The following is a 21,361-nucleotide window of genomic DNA, read 5'->3' on the forward strand; positions in this document are numbered from 1 at the left end:
AGGATGTTCTTGAGTTGGACCGAATTAAAGAGATTGAGAGAACGTGAAAATTGTTCGCTGTCTAAAGATACCTATTCATTTACCTTTTGGGATGCATTAAATATCTTCAAAACGGAAGAAAATAAGTACTAAATTGGAAAAAATTGATATGCAGTTTCTTGGCCAAGTAACAGATGACTGTAAATTTTTTCCCTAAGTTGGAATTATGATTTGCATTGCTGAGTAGATTATAAATAGCTCTACTTGGTAAATTCTCTAATATCACCAAAGAATCACAAAGCGAAAAGTAATTTCTTGTTCTTTTTTGTTGTTGTATTTCTTCTTCTTGTTCAATGGTGTTGTTTGATTTGCTTCGTAGTGTTATGGCATGGGCCAAAGCCTCAAGACTGAAAAAATCAACCAAGTGGTAAAATGATGTATCTATACTTCATGGCTTCTCTTTTGTTATTTTATTTTTAACCGCGTCATGTAGATCAGTTCTGTTATGACGCAGGCCAGATGTCTAATGCATTTAGAATGCACAGGTCGGATGTTTTACGTTATTTCCACATTTAATGTTATATATTAATCGATTATTACTGGTTCTACTGCAGGAACAGTTTGATGAAACAAGTTCAGTCTGTTCAGTTTCGTCTAAGCGCGCTGAAGAAGAGGAAAGAGTCTATGCTGAGGCAATCCCGAAATGATATTGCTCAGATTCTTCAAAATCACCAGCATCAGAAAGCCTTATATAGGGTCTGTTCTTGCTATTTTTTTGTTTGTTTTCTCGTTTTCTTGTACCCAAAAGATGTGTAATTTTATTGTTTAACTTTCAGGTTAAGCAACTATACAGAGACCAGTGCCTGTTAGCTGCATACGATCAAATTGAGCATTGTTGCCAATGCATTGCCACTAACATGCCTCATATTCGCAGTCATCGGTATGTAACATGTGCTCTATTTCAGTACTTTTGGCCATGTATTTTATCATTTCATTTGCAAGAATGTTAAAGATTTGTGCCATTGCCACTAGTTGTGTCAAGAGTTGTGCCATTGCCACTAGTTGTAGTAGTAGCTTGGAATGCTTGCCTGGTGATGTTATTGAAGCAATGTCAAGTTTGGTATTTGCTGCCTCAAGATGTGGTGAATTGCCAGAACTGAATACAATGCGGAATCTGTTGAAAAGGCGCTTTGGCAATGTTGAATTAAAGGAGAATCTAGTGAATGCAAAGATGAAGCACAATCTATGCATAAGTTTTGTTCCTAATGATGAAAAACTCCAATTGATCAAGAAAATAGCCGAAGAAAATGGTATCCAACTGGGGTTTCAGAATTTTGGGACCATTTCAGCCCATTCTCAAACTGACTCAAATAGCGGACACCACAAGAAAATTGCAGTTCAAATGGATCAACAAAAAGCATTGCCATCGGCAACGAAAAGTTCAACCAGGAAGTGTGATCCCTTGAAGGAGAATGGGAGTTCAGTGTCATTCAAAAACTGTCGTTCTTTGGATAGTTCAATTGATAAATTAAAAGAGAAAAAAGGAAAATTATCCGGTCATGTTCACCCAAACCTTCCAGATTATGAAGAAATAGTGGCTAAACTTACCGATCTCAAAGTGGAGCATAAGAGGCGGCTGCGGCGGAAACACTTCTCTTTTTTTCTAGAAATGAGATGATCGAATGACAGTTGAATGCTTTATCTGAAAGGAAGGCACGTCGTAGTAGTAGTAGCTATTATTTATAATGTATTCAATAGAGTTGCTATTGTTTTCCTCTTGAAACCAAAGCCTAAGCGGATTTCACTCCACTCGAATATGAACATAGTCAACTAATAGAGTATAAAAACAATTCTCCACCAAAAAAATAAATATAAAGAAAATAACCCATTTGCAACAAAAATTCATTTCTGGTACATACTATCAGAAGATTAAAAGTGTTTTCTTAGTGTATGTCAATATTTAGAAGGAAAAACACATCAATTGAATACCCATTTGCGGTTTTGAACCCTCAACTAGCACATATCAAATCAACATAACTTACAATATGACTCCTCATATGGCAGAAAAACTGAAGGCCTTATTGTGTATGACAGCTATCTACCTTCCCATTGATAGCCATAAGGTGGCATAAATTGGCTTCAAATAAAACAATTAACTTGATGGATCTGCCTCCAGCTCTGGAACATCCCATAATCCAAGGCTGAGGCATTATGAAACACACAGATAAGCTGCAAGAATAAACCAGAAGTCTATGCAATCAAGCCGTATAAATGTGTCGGTTTCTCCTTCCAAACAAAAGAAGCTTTCTAAACCCCTTGGCAGCTTTGGGAGAGTTGTCGTCATTGTTCCACTTCTTTCTGGAGTGCATTGGTTCTGTGTTCAATTCACTAGGTGGTGGTGTTGAGACTTTTATCTCAGAAATTTCAGGAGAGCGGGTATTTTCAATTATTGTAGCACTTTCTTCAAATTTAACAGAAGGAAAGGCCAAACCTTTTTCATGCGCTAGCGGTGTAGGATGCATGGTTGTTTCAGAAATATGCACACCCTGTTCTTCAGGAACTTTTGTGTCTTCACAAAGAGCTGGAAGTGCCTTAGATAACTTTTCGTCATCTTTTATGTGATCCAGTTGCAGAGGCTGTGTTTCTGTAATATTTACAGTGCAACTTTCCTCATCCAAGTTGCTTCGTTCTGCAATTATATCTTCATTCTTCTCAGTTGACAGAATGCCGCGCAACTCCTTAATGTCTTTGCTATCATCAGCAGCTTCAGTATTCTGAGTTACCTGCGCAGCTGTTGACTCAATTTGTAATGCTGCTGTGGTCTCCACACAATCCTGATTTCTCTGAACGTCAGGATCAGTTGGTAATGCTGCTGCAGAGTCCATGCAATCTTCATTTCCTTGAACATCAGGATCACAAGGAACTACTTCATTGACAAAATTTTGGCCATTTTGCTTATCTGAAGGTTTTACTCTGCTTGCATTCGATTTCTTATTTTCAGCACGGGCAGTCTTCTTTGACAAGGTAGTTGCAGTACCATTTGCCTTCGAGATTTCCTTTTTAGGGTGGCCTGATTTTGTTTGAGTTGGTGGGGCGTTTTTAGTTGTTCGTGCGGTTGCAAGCCGATCCATGGTGGAACTTCTAAAGACTGGTTTGTGTAAATTAGCAAACTCTTTAGCTGGGGATTGACTTTCACTCTTCACAGTCTTCTTTGAAGTAGTGGGAGATCTATTTTCAGCTGGAGTTCTCTTTATTGTTGCTGAACCACCACCACCAGCACTCCTTTCAGCAATCCTCTTCTGGCGTTGAATCAGTAATTCCTCCTTTTTCTTCCTATTTTCTTCTTCCTGTCCACAAGGAAGGAAAAATAAATTATAAAAGAAACAATTAATTAACATAATTACTCTCAATTTCATAAAATATATAAAGGCAAAAGTGGCCCTTAAAGTGGAGCCATTGGATAATGAAGCCATCACCAAATGAAGTATGTGCTTTTTCTCGTGTATGAGTGAAAGAGGTGGAACAGAAATATAGATCAAGTACATACAAAAAAAATCGTTCAACAACATGCAATGAAAAAGTGCATGGATTGAATGAAATAATTCAAAATGATATGAATCAAATAATGATTCGTGTTAAATTGGACGTGATACCTAATGAAATGATGTCATAGACCATGTCATTTTGATTTTTCCTAACATCTGCTAGTTTCCTAGATGAAATGTATTAAAATAAAGTGAGGCTTTGAATTCTCATTAGAGGTATATATGCTCTCATGGTTCAACTGATCTTCCTGTAAATCTATCAGGAGTTAAGTTGGAGTTTAAATTTCAGAACCTTCTCAAGTTTACTCTTCAGAACTGTGGGCCTGCTTCCAGAGGATGGTTTCTTGCTTCTAGAATTGATGTCAGATTTGCCATTTGAAACTTTAGACCTTGCATCTTTACTTGAAACTCTTGCCCCAGGAGGGCCTTTATTTTTAGCACTGGTACTCTTACCATTAGAAGGTAGCTTATTATCAACACCAACATTGGTTTCGTCATTAGAGTTCTTCTCATTGGATTTGGTCAATACAATGTTAGTTTCATAATCCATTTCTGGGGTCCAAGATGCCGCAGCCTGCTCTGTAGCTGAGTCACGTCCAAGCACCATGTAGAGGTCATCTGGCTCATGCATGTTAAAAGCATCTGGCTTATCATGCGAAATTTCTGGTGTTACAGTTTCATAAAGAGTAGCCCCAATAATGTCTGTCCTCGTATAAGAATCAGATTGATCATCTACAAGTGGTCTGCCTTGGATCATGAAAGAGTCATCAGCTAGAGCATCTTTCTTATTTTTATCAGTGTGGGAACTTCTCCCTGCTACTACTGAAGCATAATCGCCATCAAATGTTTTGAAACTCGAGCTTTCATCATAATTCGCTGATCTATCTGGTTGGTTGACAATGATCCAATCTCCATTTTGCTTTTTGATCTTTGTAGAAGTGGTAGCAAAATCAGATAGAACCGCTTGTGAATAATATGCTGGATCCTCATTTCTTTGAGAAAATAACAACTCCTCATGTGCGTAATCCTTTTTCTTAACAGTTTGGCGGAGCTTTTCGCCTTCTTCAAAGTTATCAAAACGAGTTTCATCTTCATTACCCGTATTTGCCTTCGTTGCAACAAAGGCATCACTTGAAATTGCTCTTTCTTTTCTTACCTGTTCAGATTCCAGGTTTAGGGGGAATGACCTTGCCTCAGAATTAAAAGGCTGTGGTTCCATTCCAAAAGAACTTGTGTCATTGTCTTTTAGGAGAAGATTCTGAAAAATATCCCAGGGGTCATTTCTTTTCTCTCCACCATTGTTACTTGCAGCGGTATTCTTAACATCCAGCTCAGCCACATCATCTGAACCATTACGGTGCTTGACCGCATCTTGTTTTCTACGATGGTGTGAGGACGATTTATGTCTTTTTCCCAATGACCCAACAGCTTCCTCTACCTGCTGCTTTAGGGAATCTCCATCAATAAATTCATCTTCTTCAGAGGTTTCCTCGGAACTATTACCCTTGTCTCCATCTCTCTTAGAAGTTATGTAATTAATATTCCGGATAACAACCTTTCTTGACGACTGTTTCCCATGCTTTTTCCTATGCGTTTTCTCCATCAAAGAGTGCTCTTCATTTGATTCACTCTCAGAGCCGGAATCACTGGGCTCAGTGGATTCATCTTCTTTTGAAGTTTCTCGACTTTTACGTGAAGGTTTCTTCTTATGCTTGGAAGATGATTTATGATCTCTTCTACCATCTGGCTCCCAGTCATAAGCAAGACCAGAATCTTCCACATTTGCAGGCCATCGCATGTTCCCTGGATAATATGGAGAGGCAATCGGCATACCAGGAAACTGATAACCTTGATATGGGGGCATTTGATGCATGGCAGGACCTTGAAAATTGTACATGTACTGAGGAAGATGGTTTGGCCATGACATTGGTACTTGAGCTTTGCCATCTGTTGGCATCTGCGCATCTGCACAAAATTTTCATCAAATGGCTGTCTAATTACTTTCTGTGTCATCATGCATTGGGATAAAAGGGGAAATCCTCAAAAACTATAACCAAAGAAAGAATGTCATTTAATATTCTGATTAAGAAGAAATATTTATTATCCATAAATAAAGGATGTTTTGAAATAACATGCCATGGTTAAAAAGTAGACACTGAACATGGAAGTTCTCAGTCTTGTACAAATTAAGAGTTTTGAGTGCTTGGTCCAAAGTCTCCTATTTCTTAAAACTCTTAAACATGATTCTAGTTCATGCTCTTGACAAATATATTGCGACTTAATCAGAGAAAACTAAAGGGTGTTTTGAAAATTGAACATTTGAGCGCATGATTTGGGATGCCTAGACCAGTATAAACATGTTCATTGCAGAATCTGTTTTGACCAACATAATCTGAAACAGCTGACAGGTCACCTACATCAATTTTAGTTTCTTTGGCACCATCGTTCCAAATAGAAAGATCATTTTGAGGTAAAAAGGAAATAAAATACCCTTCCATACCATGTTTCATGTCTAAGCTTCCATGACTTGTATCAGATGCATCCATTGATCCATTCTGTTTCCCACTAGGATCATTATCTTCACCCGCAAGTATGATTCCAGATGTTGCAAGATAAGGCAATACTTGCCGAGATGAAGCCTGCATTGCAGCTATTTCGTCCATCCAAAGAGCATCTTCATTCTTTTTCTTGCACAACTCTATGAAACTTATGCATGCTTCCCTAGACAAAACAGAACAGACTACAGTTGCAAACAGAGGAAAAGATAATAATCTTGAACGATGTGACACTCTGCAACTATTTTTGTGGACTAATCTAAACTGTAGTAAACTCATTTTACATTCATTTTAAGATAATAGCTAGTGTAACCACCAATTTGAAATTGAAATTTAAAAATAAACCAAGTTGTGTTCACCAATCAAGAAATTAAGGTAGCTTTTATCATACCTTAAACGTGAAGCCCCAAAAGCATCAGCAAAGTATAAAAGATCCTCTATATAGTCTGGTTCAAATCCAGCAACTAAAGCACGAGCATAAGCCATTGCTTGCTCTTTGCAAAGCATTGCCTTCCTAGATTCCAAAACACGCTGAAGACGAATCCTGTTCATCATCCCAGGCTGAACAATCAATGCATGATAATACAAATGTAGAAATAAAGAACATATTGTCACCAGATATGGCCAAATGCAAAGCAAGATAATTTACTTGGAATTTTCTTCCTGCATTGCGTCGCTAGCTCCACTGTATTCACCTTTCGTCTAAAATGCAGCATCAGCATGACAAGGGCCAAAAGTTATGGTGGGAGCTTTTGAGAAAACAATAAAAAGAAAACTGTATTTTACAACGATGAATTACCTTATATGATGCAATTGACTTCTGGAAATTCCCAGCAGTTGCTGATACATTTCACATTAAAAATAAGTTAGCATAAAGAATTATTTGTACACAGCAGCAATCTATAGTTGCAGGAGAAGGAAATTTAATCCTGACTGCATAATATGGGGGAAAACTTTAATTTAAAATCTTCACATCTCTGTAATTCTAAAACCTCAAGCTCTACTAAAATCAAACCAAACAACAAAAAAACACTTTGAAAACAACTTTTGGGATTAAAATAAGCACTTATGGCTAGTCGATAAGTCATACCAAACAAGCACGTCATACCTTCATCCTCTGTTGCTGCAGCACTCGATAGTTCATTGTCAATCTGTACTATTTCCCTCTCTACTGAGACAAATCTCTCAAGAACTTCTGGTGTGCTAACAAATCTCACAAATCTATTTAAACGACATAATTGTTAGTAAAAAGGATAATGACCCGGAAATTGTAAAATATCAATCTCACAGTGGTAAAATCCAGACACCATCAAAGATCTTTCTTACTTTATAAGTACAGGAAGATATCATCAATGCTTTGAGATAATGAACACACCGGCAACTCAAGGATCCTATTTAAACCAAATTTCTTGAAAATGCTAGAGTTTATGACATTGCAAAAGTTTTAATTTCTAAGTAATTGGTCAAATTCATAAAAAGGCACAACATAAACCCAATAAATCCCTCAAAAAAGAAAAATCTAAACGATTCAAATGTCCGATTAACTTCAAAGCAAAATTGGAGCAAAGGACTATACCGAATGGTTTCAAAACAACTTTCTTATGCTGGCTACCCAGTTCGAATCCTCGGAAGAACATACAACCAAGTAACTTCTAAAAATCTTCCTTTTCCGCAGAAACTCAAATGCAAGAACTAATCTAAGCCATAACCCAATTAGCAGAGAGTATGATTCGAGTGAATTATACCTTTGCAGAGTGGCTTTAGTGAACCAAGAGGCAGCTGATGAGCTCACTGGACGAAGAGTAATGGAATACCCACCTTTAGAAATCTGATCTTTAGCAGATTTTAAATGCAAAACAAACGGTTCCAAAAGTCCAGACGCCAATTTCTCACTCGAATCCCCAGCAAATATCACCAGATCACACCTTCACCATTTCACAAAGCATTCAACATTTATAACAAACAAGCAGAACCGACACATCAAGAATACTAAAAAAAAACACAAACAATTTTCTACAAGTAACAGTACCTGGTTCTGGTGGGAGTGAGTTGAAAGAGAGCATAGTCAAGACGAGTTCTCGAGTCCATGGAGAGCTTTTTTACCTGGTGCAGTTCTCAAGAAAATTGCTCACAAGTTTCTTCAGAGCTTCAGGTGTTATGCATGTACTGGTTCTTGGTTCTTGTGTCAACTTTTTTACACGACACGGAGACAGAGAGAGAATGTAAGTGGCAGTTGCTGCAGGCGGCAGGTGGGTGATGAAGCTGAGCACATGGGAGTTTGAGTTTGCGGATCAGATGGGCGATTTTGATGATATTTTTGCATGTGGGGTCCCCGAGATTGTGAATGAATGAATCTAAGGTCACTCTGATATTGATATTCTGCTTAACGTGACTGTTAATGTTACAGTTGTAATGTTGTTCGCTGAGTGGTCACTTCCTTGCAGCTGCTTCTTGCAAGCTTGTGTTTTAAGACGGTACAGAAAAATAGTCGGGGAGAAAGACAACTATAGAAACAACATAAAATTAATATTAACTAATTTACTTTCTATTAATTAAATGAGTAAGTTGAAAATAACTTTATGTCACATGCACTCTATACCTTTATTTATTGATTGGAGTTATGGTTGAGTTGAGTGAGGAAGTAGGCAAAGAATAATCTTGGTTTCTGATGTTGGTAACTACAAGAAAAAGCTTTAGATTTTCAACTCTATCAAAGTCAAATTCCCAGATCTTCCTCACTCTTAAAAATTTACTTTCTATAGAATGTAATAATTTTAAGGGGGAAAAGAAAAAGAAAAATGATCTTCCTCGCCCACATTAACAATCCTACCTTTGGGTTTGAAATAGAGGTTTAATGGTAAATTAACACGAGAGATTTAGGTCTTGTTTATTTAATATTGAGGTGAAGTCGTAGTTGTTGCAGAAAAAAGAAATTATCGTTATGAAATAAATATTTAAAGTGTATGATAAATATAAATTTTAAATAATAATCTTGACCAAAATAATATGATTATTATAGATTTTTATCATATAAGTGTATAATAAAATCAATATAAATTTTGACAGTAAGTATGCTAACAAAAAACAAAAAACAAACACAACCTTAATAGGATCTTTCTAAAATCACATAAGTATGCTAACACAATACAATACCATTTACATGTGTAATCAAATATTTCCCTATATCAAAATATGCGAAATTAATCAATAATTAAAATTCTTTTAAATTCATGTCAAAACTATCTTTTCGGCTTCTAAATTAATTACATGCATTATTTGTTAAGGTACATGAAACTTTTATGTGCATGCGATATTTTGTTTTTTTTGTTTTCATCATTTGATTGAAGCCAGCTATTATATGTATAACAAAGACATTGATCTTCTGATGATGATATAATCACTAAATCTCATTCCACATTGGGTAATATCTATGCTTCTGATTTTCGTAATTAGTTTTAATATTACACATAAAGTGGTAATAATAGGGTATCAATAATTATTATAAGACATGGCCTCAAGTTTAATTGTTGGTTCAAAAATAGCTTTCTTTCAACATACAAGGCTATAGTGCATTCAACTCAATTTGTGAGGGCCATAATGATTTTCCTTATAATTTACTTCTAATTAATTCATAATGTACTTGTTAGTTTCAATCGAACCACAGTTTCCACTCAAGATAAGGCAATGATTGGATTTCAATTATCGTAGGTGGTTGTGTAAAGCTGTTCATGAGACCCAACAAGCCATTATTAACTGCTATGTGTAAATATCTTCCATCCACCGGCTGTAAAATTATTGCTTACCTCCAAATCATGAAAAGTGGTTCTGTATTTAGCTTCAGTTTTCAGGCACTTCACAAATTTTGCTGCCTTTTTGTTGAGTCACAAGCTTATGAAGAGAATTTTCTGAAAAGAGAATTCTCCAGCTCATTGCTCATTTCCCTTATGAAAAAATGTATATATGACGGTTTTAATGGAATCATCTAATAAATGTATGTGATGTATTTTAAAATATTTTCTCTTTCAGAATGTTCGTCAATTTCAAAATAATTCTATACATGTCAAAATATGTATGATAGATCGTGGTGTGTCCATTGCATGTAGGCATTTTTCTTGCATGATCATTACTACATTTGTAAAACGAAGACTTAATTATACGTAATTGTGAGCAATCTAGCATCAAATAACTGAATTTCCAAGCCTTATATATACGCTGGATTATGACTAATTGTTTAGAAATCATATATTGTATCAATCAAGTTTGAAATTAGTTGGAGGATTAATCGGTTTGATTACTCGTGAAATCAGAAAAAACCAAGGAAATTAAGCAAAGAAAAGAGAATGTGTCGGCATGGATTTGCGTACCGTCGATTGGGTGGCTAGGATAAGAAGCCTGGGATCATTAAAAAAGAAAAAGTAATAATAGGTTTCATTAGCTGGATATGCTGTGACATTTTGTCTATAATGATGATTACAAAACTCCCATCTGACCCAGGATGTATATTGTTGGGTCCATTGATCTCTTCACAAGTTTTTCCTAATTTGTCCATTGATTATGAAGTTGCAACCAATACTATTAACATCCTGGCAAAAGATTATTCAACCGAGATCAGCAAAAAAAATTAGGGTACATTTGGAACAGGACAATAATAAGTATTATAATACTGTTCATATTAACTTTATTATGTCCCATGTTTGTATAAAAAGAAAAAGAAGGAGATTACATTGCATTAAAATTTGGATTAATGCAGGTTTCACCTCATTAGATAATGACAACCCTCTCCGAGTATATGCAGCATAGCATGATGACTTACAATTTATTATTTTATTAATCTTTGCTAAAATACTAATACTAATACTAATATATAATATTAATTTTATAAAATAATATAATATTTTACATAATATAATACAAAACATAATACAATATTAATACAATAGACTCTCATTAAATAATATAATATATTGTGCCAAACACACCCTTAAATACATTATAATTTAATTCATGTACAACATAAATCTTAATAAATTCACTTGTTTTGGATGCATATGATGCCAATTTTATTTTTCACTTATAAAGAATGCCGACCATTTGGACTTGGTTGTCAGGGCGACTGCGCTTATGTATCATTACGATTGGGCTAGTCTAGGTCCAATTGTCAATAGTTCATTGTAAGGAAAGTGTCAGTGTATCACCAGTGGTTAGGTCTGAGTTCTTGCCTTTGTGTTATCATTATCATTATTGTAATTTTATTATAATTATTATTTTTATAGGAAAGTAGTTTTTTCATTCGTTCAACAAAGATGAATTCATCAAATATTTCTATTGAAAAGATAAGATTACATCATAATCATTTATAAATTAGGTCGGTGTACATATAGTTATGTGCATATAGTTCCATCAATTACAATAAACAGATTGGTTGAGCCATTGAATGGTGGGGCGGGGGGGGGGGGGGGGGGGGGGGGGAGGAGGGAAAGCAGTGCATTGGAATATCAGCAAAAGACATCTACTATAGATGTACACATCATTTCAAAGAATAACCAGGAATATCATTTCAAAGCACAACCAGGAATATTCCTCAGCTCTTTTCAGAATCTCCATTTCTATTAATTTGATCACCAACTGATGTAGTAACAGATCTCATGTAAGAACTAATCTACACATTGTATTTTTCTCAGATCTGGAGCTAAAAAAAACTTCAAATCTACTGGAAAAACACATTTTGATAGTAAATAGCGATGAAAGAAACTAAAAACACCACGAATCAGTGTTTAAATGGAGCAAAAGTCATGGATCTACAACCATAGAAGGAGCTACCTTTACCTATGGAGTGGAAGGAAATCTACCTTCACACATGAACTGGAAGGAAACAAAAAGACAAAAAATAAAAATAGAATATACTAAAGTACATTGCCATCGGAAGGAGAACTCTAGAGAGTTCTCTTCCGACGGCATGAAAAGGAGATTGTTACTTTGTTTTCATGGGGGATTGGAGGGAGGGAGGGAGAGAGAGAGAGAGAGAAATGGTACCTTCTAACACCTTAAATTTTCTGCCATCTTGCAATCTTAGTTCTTGTTAGTGCATGTTTGTTATGATTTCTCCATTAGTCAAAATAATTTTTTAATATCAAAATATCTTTTTAATTTTTTTTTGGTGTCATCTAGTTGTAATTTAAGTAGACGCTTAAATATTAGGCATTTGAATATAGAGATTGATAGATTTTTTTTTTTAAAGAGTTGAATCATCTATAATGCCTTTATTTTCTCGAATGATCTAATTTCATTCATTCACTACTAGAAAAATGAGTTTTATTAACACCAATTTAATGTCAGTAATTATTTTTACTGACACTTGTTAATTGTGTCAGTAATGCCCAAGCCAGAACACATTAACACTAATTTTTAGTGTCATGGATTTTTGTGTCAGTAATTCCTATCACTATAGTATCACTAAAATAATGATACCATGGTGTTAATATTTAATAATATTATTTATATGTCAGTAATTTGTATTACTACAATATTACCAAAATAATAAAAAAAACATTTTAATATTTAATAATACCATTTACATGTCAGCAATTTATGTGTCAATATTTAGTGATGTTATGCTGCATTTAGTTAATAGTATATTTTTATTTTAATTATATTTTTTCTGTTTGTTTGCAATTAAAAAACTAGAAATATATTAAATATACCGAATCTTGCAACACAATTCACATAATAAACATTGCAAATACATAATTTAAATTAATATAATTCAACTACACCACTGTTTGGTAAAGAAAAAAAGTACCAAATTAAGTTTTGGACAAGTTTTAAATAACAAAGTACAAAATGAAGTTTCAAAAACATTAACCAACAAGAATATGCTCAATAATGTCATTGAATATCCGCACGTGGCTTCATTTTTTTTCCCACCTACAAGTACATTAAATCAATTAGTACACCACAAAAAAATAAGTCTTGGAATTTAAAAGCAAAAATAATCATAAATTAGTCATACATTACCTCATGATTACAGGCTATAATTAACTTGACAACATACATGGCCCGTTAATCACGAAGTTGTGAGAGCTCTTTCATTGTGTATTCATTAATTTCCTTGAACTTTAATTTTAAAACAGCTAGTTATTTACCAAAAATCAAATTGTAAACTACTTAACTATCATTCATTTAATATATCCATGTGATAACAATTCAAAACACTTTATGCACTTTAAATGAGCTCCAACAATGTTACTCTTTTATCCAAAATTATACAAGAAGACACTCAATATCTTGAAGACCACGCTAATTAAAAAATATATATATTTCAACGAGTGTTGATCTACATTATTATATGAATTACTATTGTTTACTCAACTTATATAATAATCTTGAAGCCGAAGCAACTTGTGAACACTAACACTAACCACTTTAATGCAAATATGGATGTAGATACAAAGCGTCAATCCCTATGCCTACTATACAATTCCTCATATATATATATATATATATATATATATATATATTATAATATAATATAAATTAGTATTGCCTTTGTAAATTAAAATTATTTACGAAAAGGATAGCTATTTATTATTTTACTCCATCCATCTTTAAAATCACAAAAGTAAATTTCATTATCCATTTATTATTCTACTAGAATGTAATTTCAATAAGCCAAATTCATATAAAAAAATATAGATATAGATTCAAGTAGAAACCATAAGTCTTTCCTCAAGCTCTTTAACTCCATATTCCTTAGCTCCTCATAGGTAGAAATGGGTTGCTAGAAATGAAGTGCCAAGATTCATTCAGGCTTTTTATCAAACACTTGGAGGGCATAAAAAATTCAAAGACAGTGAACAATATGGCAACATGCATGTTATTACCTACATTCAAGAACAAAACAAAAAGAAGAGGAATAAAGATAAAGATAGAAGATTGGTCTAATTATCACTCATGTCCTATATAACATGTACACATTACAAGTCATCTCACTGCTAAGTCAGTTACTAATTGTCACTCATTTGTAAGCCATATTGTTAGTGTCTAACATATGAACATAACCAAGTGCTCATTTGCTTCACATTACACAAAACATCTTCAAGAGACTTAAATAACCCATGCATGAAACAACTACCAATCTACCTACTCTTCACATGTAGAGGAAAAAAGATAACAGATTTTGCATCACACAAATCAAAATAGCAATTCAATTCATGTACCTATAAAATTTGAAAATCAAAACATTGTCAAGCACTTATATATTTTATTCCATAAACATTGACCTACAAACTCCATTTTGCAGCAACTAGCATATGGCCTTCCTTCACCAGCAACAAGCATATCTTATAAATGAATAATGAATGGATAAGAAAATCATTAGCGGCCTGCTTTTAACTTGTGAACACTGCTTAACTATAGGTAATAAGACAAATCAGTTCGTCATTTTGTAACAAGGTTAAGATCAGATTTTTACTAAACCAGTTCAAATATATATTAATTCAATACTTCTAATAAAAAACAAGGGTAAAAAAGCATGGTGGGTCATGAAGAAATGAACTTACGGGAGCAACAATAACAAATTTGGCTTTATTCTGTAAGCATCATACACTTGGAATTAGAGAAATTAAAGACGTTAGAGTCATTAAAAAAAAACATGAAAAGCATAAGAGAATTATATAGGCATAATGGTTTCTGTTAGCAAGGACTTGGGGATAATCTTTACAAACAGAATGATGCAAACATTGATCATGATATTTGAGGGTATTTTTTAAACATGTAATGCTATGTTTAAGCCCGTGATTCAAACTAAGAACCAAATTTCAATGACTATTTCACTATATATACACAACTCAAAATTTCTAGCATTGAAAACTAACTTGAAAAACTGTAATCAGATTCTCTTTATTTTTTTTCCTTATTATAGGAATCCAGCAAAATTCAAAAGTAACAAGTCTCTCACCACATCAACTTCTTAGGGCGAATCAAGCGCGATTCAAGCACCATATATAATAGATGAACTACCTCTCTTGGCAGACAATCATTGCCCATTAAATCTAATCCCAAATATATTGTCGCCCAAAATAGTGACTCACTTGGTTTCATCAACTATGATCTTTGAACAATAGAAAGTGTTTTCTTCAGTGTGTGAAATGGCGAATTATAGCGTGGGTAGGGTTTGTTTGGCACGACAATGAGTTAGAGTGGATATTTTAATTTCAAGCAGCTAGGGTTTGGGTATTATCTCACGACAAGAGTTTGGGTTTCAACTCCGGTGTATTAAAGAGAGACGACGGTGACTCAACGGCAAGCCAACGCCAATGAGCTAGGTCTGTCACTGAGAGAGAGAGAGAGAGAGAGAGAGAAATGCTTGTACTTTGGACTACCGGTGAATGACAATATGGAAAAATAAGAAAAAAAAACAAATTCATATTACAATTAAATAAAATAAAAAAGATATGGAAGACAAAACCCACCAACATCACACTATTGGTAGAATTTCTCAACATCTGAAATAACCCAAAAATTAAATTAAAAAAATTAATCATAAGCTAAATTAAAATAAATCCATTAATTAAATTGACAAAAAATAAAATATTAAGTCATTATCAGCTGACAACCCCCTTAGTTCTTTCTCCAAACTTAGCTTGTGAGGGAGAACGAGATTACTTGAATATGCAATTTATGGTAGCCACTTCATCCCTTGTTGATGGTTTTTATTTGATGGCCCAGTAGAGGCATTAGATGTGTAGTTGGAGAAAAAGCCCCTTCTATAACAAGCAATCAGGGTTTTTGTTAATTCATTTTTCAATTTAGGAAAATGGAAAAAAAGGAAACAAAGTTTTAACTTTTCATTATCTATTTGGATTAATTGAACTTAATTTGTAAATAGACAATAGAAAATAGAAGAGATTGAGAAAAGGAAAACGAAAGAGAAAGAGGAAGATAAAGGCAAGATAGCGATAGAGTTTAGGAATGATAGCCAGATGGGGAAAATTGCTTAAGTGTAGATTTTGTGCTGTAGCTATTTATAATTTTTGTTAGTAAATATTTTAAAACACTGTTCTGGGCATGATTCTACAGGGTTCGATGGTTAGTGCTCTAAATGTTAAAGTTTTAAACCTTAGAGATCTTTGGTTTGAATTGGAAGTAAAACAAGTTTTAATGATTTGTTTTTTTATCTTTGATACTTTAGTATCAATGATCTTTGATGTTTAATTTACTGACACACTAGTATCAATAACATCTGATACATATTTGTCAAAAGTGGAAAATGGTGCATATATACATAATTACTGAATTTTTTTACAAAGTGTTAGTAAAGATCATCTTTCTAGTAGTGATTTCATTACGTAACTTTAAAAGAAATTATTTATTAAAATAATATTGTATTTTTTAATGAAAACTCTCATTGAAAATCAAACAAACAAAAAATCTACTAGTAAAATCGATTTACGGGGAATTATTTAAATTAAAAGCTCTACTAAAAAGTTATTTCAAAAGGAGTCTTAATTGGTTTCACTAAATAATTAAATAATTTCTTTAAAAAATGTGACTAATATTCTAAACAATTGTACTTGAAGTTCTTGAATAGTCATGAAGACGACCATTTCAAACAGGACTAACGTACTATGCATACTAAAGATATCTTAATTACTACCTTGTTACTAGGGTTATACCGTATTTCAAAACAGGCACTTATATGTATATAGCATTCTTTTGACTACCTTTACAATTTGTATTATACATAATGTTAAGTTGGTTGGTTGAGTCGTATGATCGAAGGCGGAAAAAACTGAAATGACAAAGGGTATGTTTGCTTGTTACACGAAGCATATTGATAAGGAGAATGACACTTAGTCCTCCGAGAAATCGAATTTACTACTCAGGTCTATTATACATCTTTATTCTCTTTTATCTCTGGGATCAAAATAGTGACTAAAAAAGTACATTGTAATCATGTTCTTTTAATAAATAAAGTAACTAGTTTTAAATTTATAGAGATTATGGATAATTAATTTGTATGTGAATTAATCACTTAATATCTTCATAATATTCAATATCCCGTGACATCATAATTTTATAATATTATCCTTATTTTCAAACATAATTTTTTTTCATATTTATTATAGATCAAATTAATTAAATAGTTTTATTTATATTTATTACAGATGAAATCAATAAAAATAAAAATAAAAAGATTAAATAGTAAAAATAAAAAAATTCTTATTCTTATTTTTATTTAAAAAATATCTTTCTTATTCTTTATTTTATATTTATTCCAGTCTTTTATAATATTTATAAACTGAAATGATATTAAAATAAAAGTAATAAAAAATTTCAATATGAATGCATATTTAATTTTTAGGATAAATGCTCGTTTAATCCCTATATTTTGACTTAAATACCCATTTGGTCCCTAAATTTTAAAAAATACATCAATAACACCACTGCAATTAAAACTTTTACATTCCTACATTTCTTTCTCTTTTCTTTTACAGTAATAATGTTCCAACAATATTTTTGACATTAATTAATTTACCTATAAAAGGCTATACAATTAGAAAATTAACCAATACTTATTTATGAGCAAATTAATCAATAGTATTTATTAGAAAATTATTATTTTTTCCTTTTATTAATATCTTCAAGAATATTGTTGCAAGTTTATTATTGTAAAAGGAAAAAAAGACCCCTATTTTTTTGTGAAATTTTGGGTGTTAGGGGGTTATTTACTAGTATTATGAAAACAATATGAGTGCCAGTGATAGATAACGATTTGAATAGGAGGAAACTGGCAATTCTCTCTCTCTCTTGCTATACTCGTATTTTAACATATGGATGAAATAAATTATTAAAAATTTATCAACGATCCAAGTGGTAAAAGTAAATTCTATGGGAAATGAAAATACCATTTCCATATTGATAAGTCTTGAATATGAGTTATAACTATTCAAAATTCAGAATTTGTTTTTTGAAACTACACATACACATGCATGTATACAGTATGCTTAGAAATCAGACATAGAGTAGGCAAGTCGTTTTATTAACAGTATATTTCTCATTAGTGGCAGCCCATCCCATCGACACTAGGGTTGAAAAATTGACTTCTTGTCGTCGAAAGAGGTCCATGGCACATGTTATAAAATAATATTAGTTTTTTTTTTTTTTGGAAGTATTAGTTTGTTTGTTTATGAGAGTCAAAAGAGCGTGTTTCAAGTGTCAAGATTATTTCTTCTTCATCGCTTCTGTCAAATCAAACCACACGGTTAATATTTGATGTTCAATATTCTCTTATATACATTCCTCGTTCAAAATCAACCCTAGAAACACACCACATAAGTTCCATTAATTAAAAAAAACAAAAAAATAAAAATACTCAAACCTTATATATATATAGACACACATGTGTTTTTAATCTTCACACAAATCTTCAAAAACAAGAAACCAAAGGGAAAAACAAAAACACAAAAAGCTTATTATTAAAAGAACATCATGCAATATCGTTCAGCAGCCATGAACTTGCAACGCCAAGTTTTTCGTCAAAATCGATTGCGAAACCAAGCAATAAAGCCATGTGATGTGTTCATCAACCACAGAGGAATTGACACAAAGAGAAAGGTGGCCACATTGCTTTATGATCATCTTTCTCGGCTTAATCTACGTCCCTTCTTGGATAACAAAAACATGAAGCCGGGGGACAAATTATTCGACAACATCAACAGAGCCATAAGAAATTGTAAGGTTGGTGTTGCAGTTTTTTCACCAACTTATTGCCAATCATATTTTTGCCTTCATGAACTTGCTCTCATGATGGAGACCAAAAAGAAGGTGATTCCAATATTTTGTGACATTAAACCCTCACAACTTCTCGTTATCGATGACGGAAAATGCTCTGCAAATGAGCTTAGGAGGTTTAGCTGGGCACTTGAAGAGGCTAAGTTCACCGTAGGGCTCACGTTTGACTCTTTAAAGGGGTATGTTAATATTTGATTTTATTAAATTAATATAAATATATGAATTGTATAACTTTTCAATTTACCTAAGAAAATTAGGGTTAGGGTTTTAGGTGTGCATTGATGCATATTTCTTTTTAATGTATGGTTTGTAGGAACTGGTCAGATATTGTGACAAATGCTTCAGATATAATCATTAGAAGCTTAATGGAGATTGATTACAAAGAGCAGAGGCACTGGCGGCGCCAAAACTCAACTCCGATGCTGATCTAACCCTCACTTTCAGCACTTCTAGCTGATGATTTGCAGTGATTTCTTAAATTCTGATGATAGTATTTAACTTTATTCTTTTATTTGTTTGTTTATTTTTGTTCAATTAATATCCTACTTTGAATTCTTTTAAATAACACAGAATACCCTTGCAATTTGTCAAAATTAATCATTTGTCCTCGTGTTTCAGAGTCCATTAAACCCCTTGCTGTTAAAAAATTTATGTTAACTTTCAGCTTTTTTGAGTTTTTTTTTTAAAACTATTTTACTCCTAAAAACCTTTATTGATCATGGTAGGTCTTAGACAATGGGAGTGAAATTGTAAAAGATTTGAAAGGCTGAATGTTAATTCTTCTTTTCAAATACAAGGGGTTTTAATGGGTTTCAAACATAAAACGCGAAATGATTAATTTACTGAAATAAAAGAGGGGTCTGAATTATGTCGATGTAATAAGTCGTTATAGTTCAATAAGAATTCAGAATTCTGAAGCTTGCAATCGTTAATTTATCTATTTGCATGTACGTTTCGACAATAGAATTTACATTTTATTATTCAACGTGATTAATAATCAATTATTACTTTTCTATTCTTTTCTCCTTTATTTTCGTTATGTCTCAACTTTCAATAGCTGATTTATTTATTTTGAGAAATGACTTATGAGCGAGTTATACGCATTATCTTTTATATTACTTAACATTTAATATATATCCGTGGAAACAGTAAATTTGTAGTTTAGGATTCACACATGACTGGATGTCTACTAAAGAATAATGGTTACATTTTTCAAGTTTTGATATCAAAGTTATGACTAATTAAACTGAGTTTATTTTGTACATAAAAAGGAGTTAAATGCATTGAATGACCATAATATCCGAGCACTTTGATATTGTTGGGAAAGGAACGCACACACGCATCTGTAAATTAAGTGGAAACAAAATTCTTTCTCTTTTTGTATGATTAAAACAAGATTTGTTCTACAAATAAATAGGCAGAAAATAATTTAACATAATCCAAAGCAATAAACCAACCACAAGAGATACAAATTTTTACATGAAAAACTCAAAATGGAAAAAACCACAGGACTATAGTTTAGTATAATCTTCCTCTATATTAATGAGATTACAACACAAATTCTTCTCTAGATAACACTAGCGACTAATAAAATCAAGAATCTTAATAATCTTTGCTTATAATAATCTTAATAATCTTTGCTTATAATAACAGTCTAATATATGTTTCTCTAATAAGTGAGTATCTCAAATAATAACTGATGAGAGAATAAAACAAAAATCAAGACTAGTAGAATTGTAGAGAGCGATGTCAGGAACTTATCCTCTAAATTTAAGAAAAAAACATAATTAATTTTATATCTTACCCTCTAAATTTAGGAGAAAATATAATTAATTTTACATTCAATCATGCAATCAAAGATTGAAAACCCTTACCCCCAAGTTTTAATATCGCCACTGACTTCTCTCTCATTTTTCCTCCTTTTTTCAATTACTGCCGGTTCCACTTAATCTTCTTTATATGGCCATGTTTCCAAAACCTATTTTTAATGGAAAATTTCATCTAACCCACTCAAGTTTTTTGAATTACAATTTATGTGGGCTTTAGGCCAACTACATCAGTTGAACCCAACAAATATTTAACATATGTTATTAAGTTTACCAATCACCTTGTAGCTCAGTCAAATTAACTTAACTCATGAATATGATTCAACTGCTAAAAAAAATTAATTTGTTCATCTTTATGAAATATAACCCCCAAAAAAAAAATTAGCTATAAAATATTTTTCTTCTCCTCGCTGATCTTAATAATATATAAAATAGTTGTCTGGCTTTTTTTTTTTTTTGTGAAAGTATTGTCCTTACTTTATCAGACTTTTTTAAAAGTGTCTTTATCCGTTTTTTTTCCTATTGGTTTTGTCCATACTTTGTTCGGGTTTTTTGCGGGAAATATTTATCCATTTTTAGTGTTTTGTAAGTATATTTTTTTGAGTCATTGTTTTCATCAATCATTATTTTCGTCATTTAAATCTTGCTTGGGCAGTTCTGTCCT

The 21,361-nt window shown here is 32.7% G+C and overlaps 3 protein-coding genes across 3 annotated transcripts; 2 read left to right on the forward strand and 1 right to left on the reverse strand.

Moving 5' to 3' along the window:
* The first annotated feature begins 613 nt into the window (after nucleotides 1-613).
* Nucleotides 614-1,702, forward strand: LOC107175589 (uncharacterized). Its single transcript, XM_025099837.2, has 3 exons — nucleotides 614-735; nucleotides 816-919; nucleotides 1,051-1,702. The coding sequence occupies exons 1-3, from the start codon at nucleotides 664-666 to the stop codon at nucleotides 1,655-1,657; spliced, it is 783 nt and encodes a 260-aa protein (XP_024955605.1). The 5' UTR covers nucleotides 614-663; the 3' UTR covers nucleotides 1,658-1,702.
* Nucleotides 1,703-1,845: 143 nt separating this feature from the next.
* Nucleotides 1,846-8,558, reverse strand: LOC102613783 (COP1-interacting protein 7). Its single transcript, XM_006464650.4, has 9 exons — nucleotides 8,109-8,558; nucleotides 7,825-8,004; nucleotides 7,188-7,300; nucleotides 6,879-6,919; nucleotides 6,729-6,781; nucleotides 6,471-6,623; nucleotides 6,025-6,245; nucleotides 3,817-5,489; nucleotides 1,846-3,326 (listed from the first exon to the last, which is right to left on the reverse strand). The coding sequence occupies exons 1-9, from the start codon at nucleotides 8,165-8,167 to the stop codon at nucleotides 2,238-2,240; spliced, it is 3,582 nt and encodes a 1,193-aa protein (XP_006464713.1). The 5' UTR covers nucleotides 8,168-8,558; the 3' UTR covers nucleotides 1,846-2,237.
* A 9,851-nt stretch (nucleotides 8,559-18,409) lies between these two features.
* On the forward strand, nucleotides 18,410-19,705 carry LOC102624806 (TIR-only protein). Its single transcript, XM_006464825.3, has 2 exons — nucleotides 18,410-19,050; nucleotides 19,185-19,705. The coding sequence occupies exons 1-2, from the start codon at nucleotides 18,569-18,571 to the stop codon at nucleotides 19,300-19,302; spliced, it is 600 nt and encodes a 199-aa protein (XP_006464888.2). The 5' UTR covers nucleotides 18,410-18,568; the 3' UTR covers nucleotides 19,303-19,705.
* The last annotated feature ends 1,656 nt before the right edge of the window (nucleotides 19,706-21,361 follow it).

The sequence above is a fragment of the Citrus sinensis genome, chromosome 9, assembly GCF_022201045.2.
Source record: "Citrus sinensis cultivar Valencia sweet orange chromosome 9, DVS_A1.0, whole genome shotgun sequence".
Classification (NCBI taxonomy): domain Eukaryota; kingdom Viridiplantae; phylum Streptophyta; class Magnoliopsida; order Sapindales; family Rutaceae; genus Citrus; species Citrus sinensis.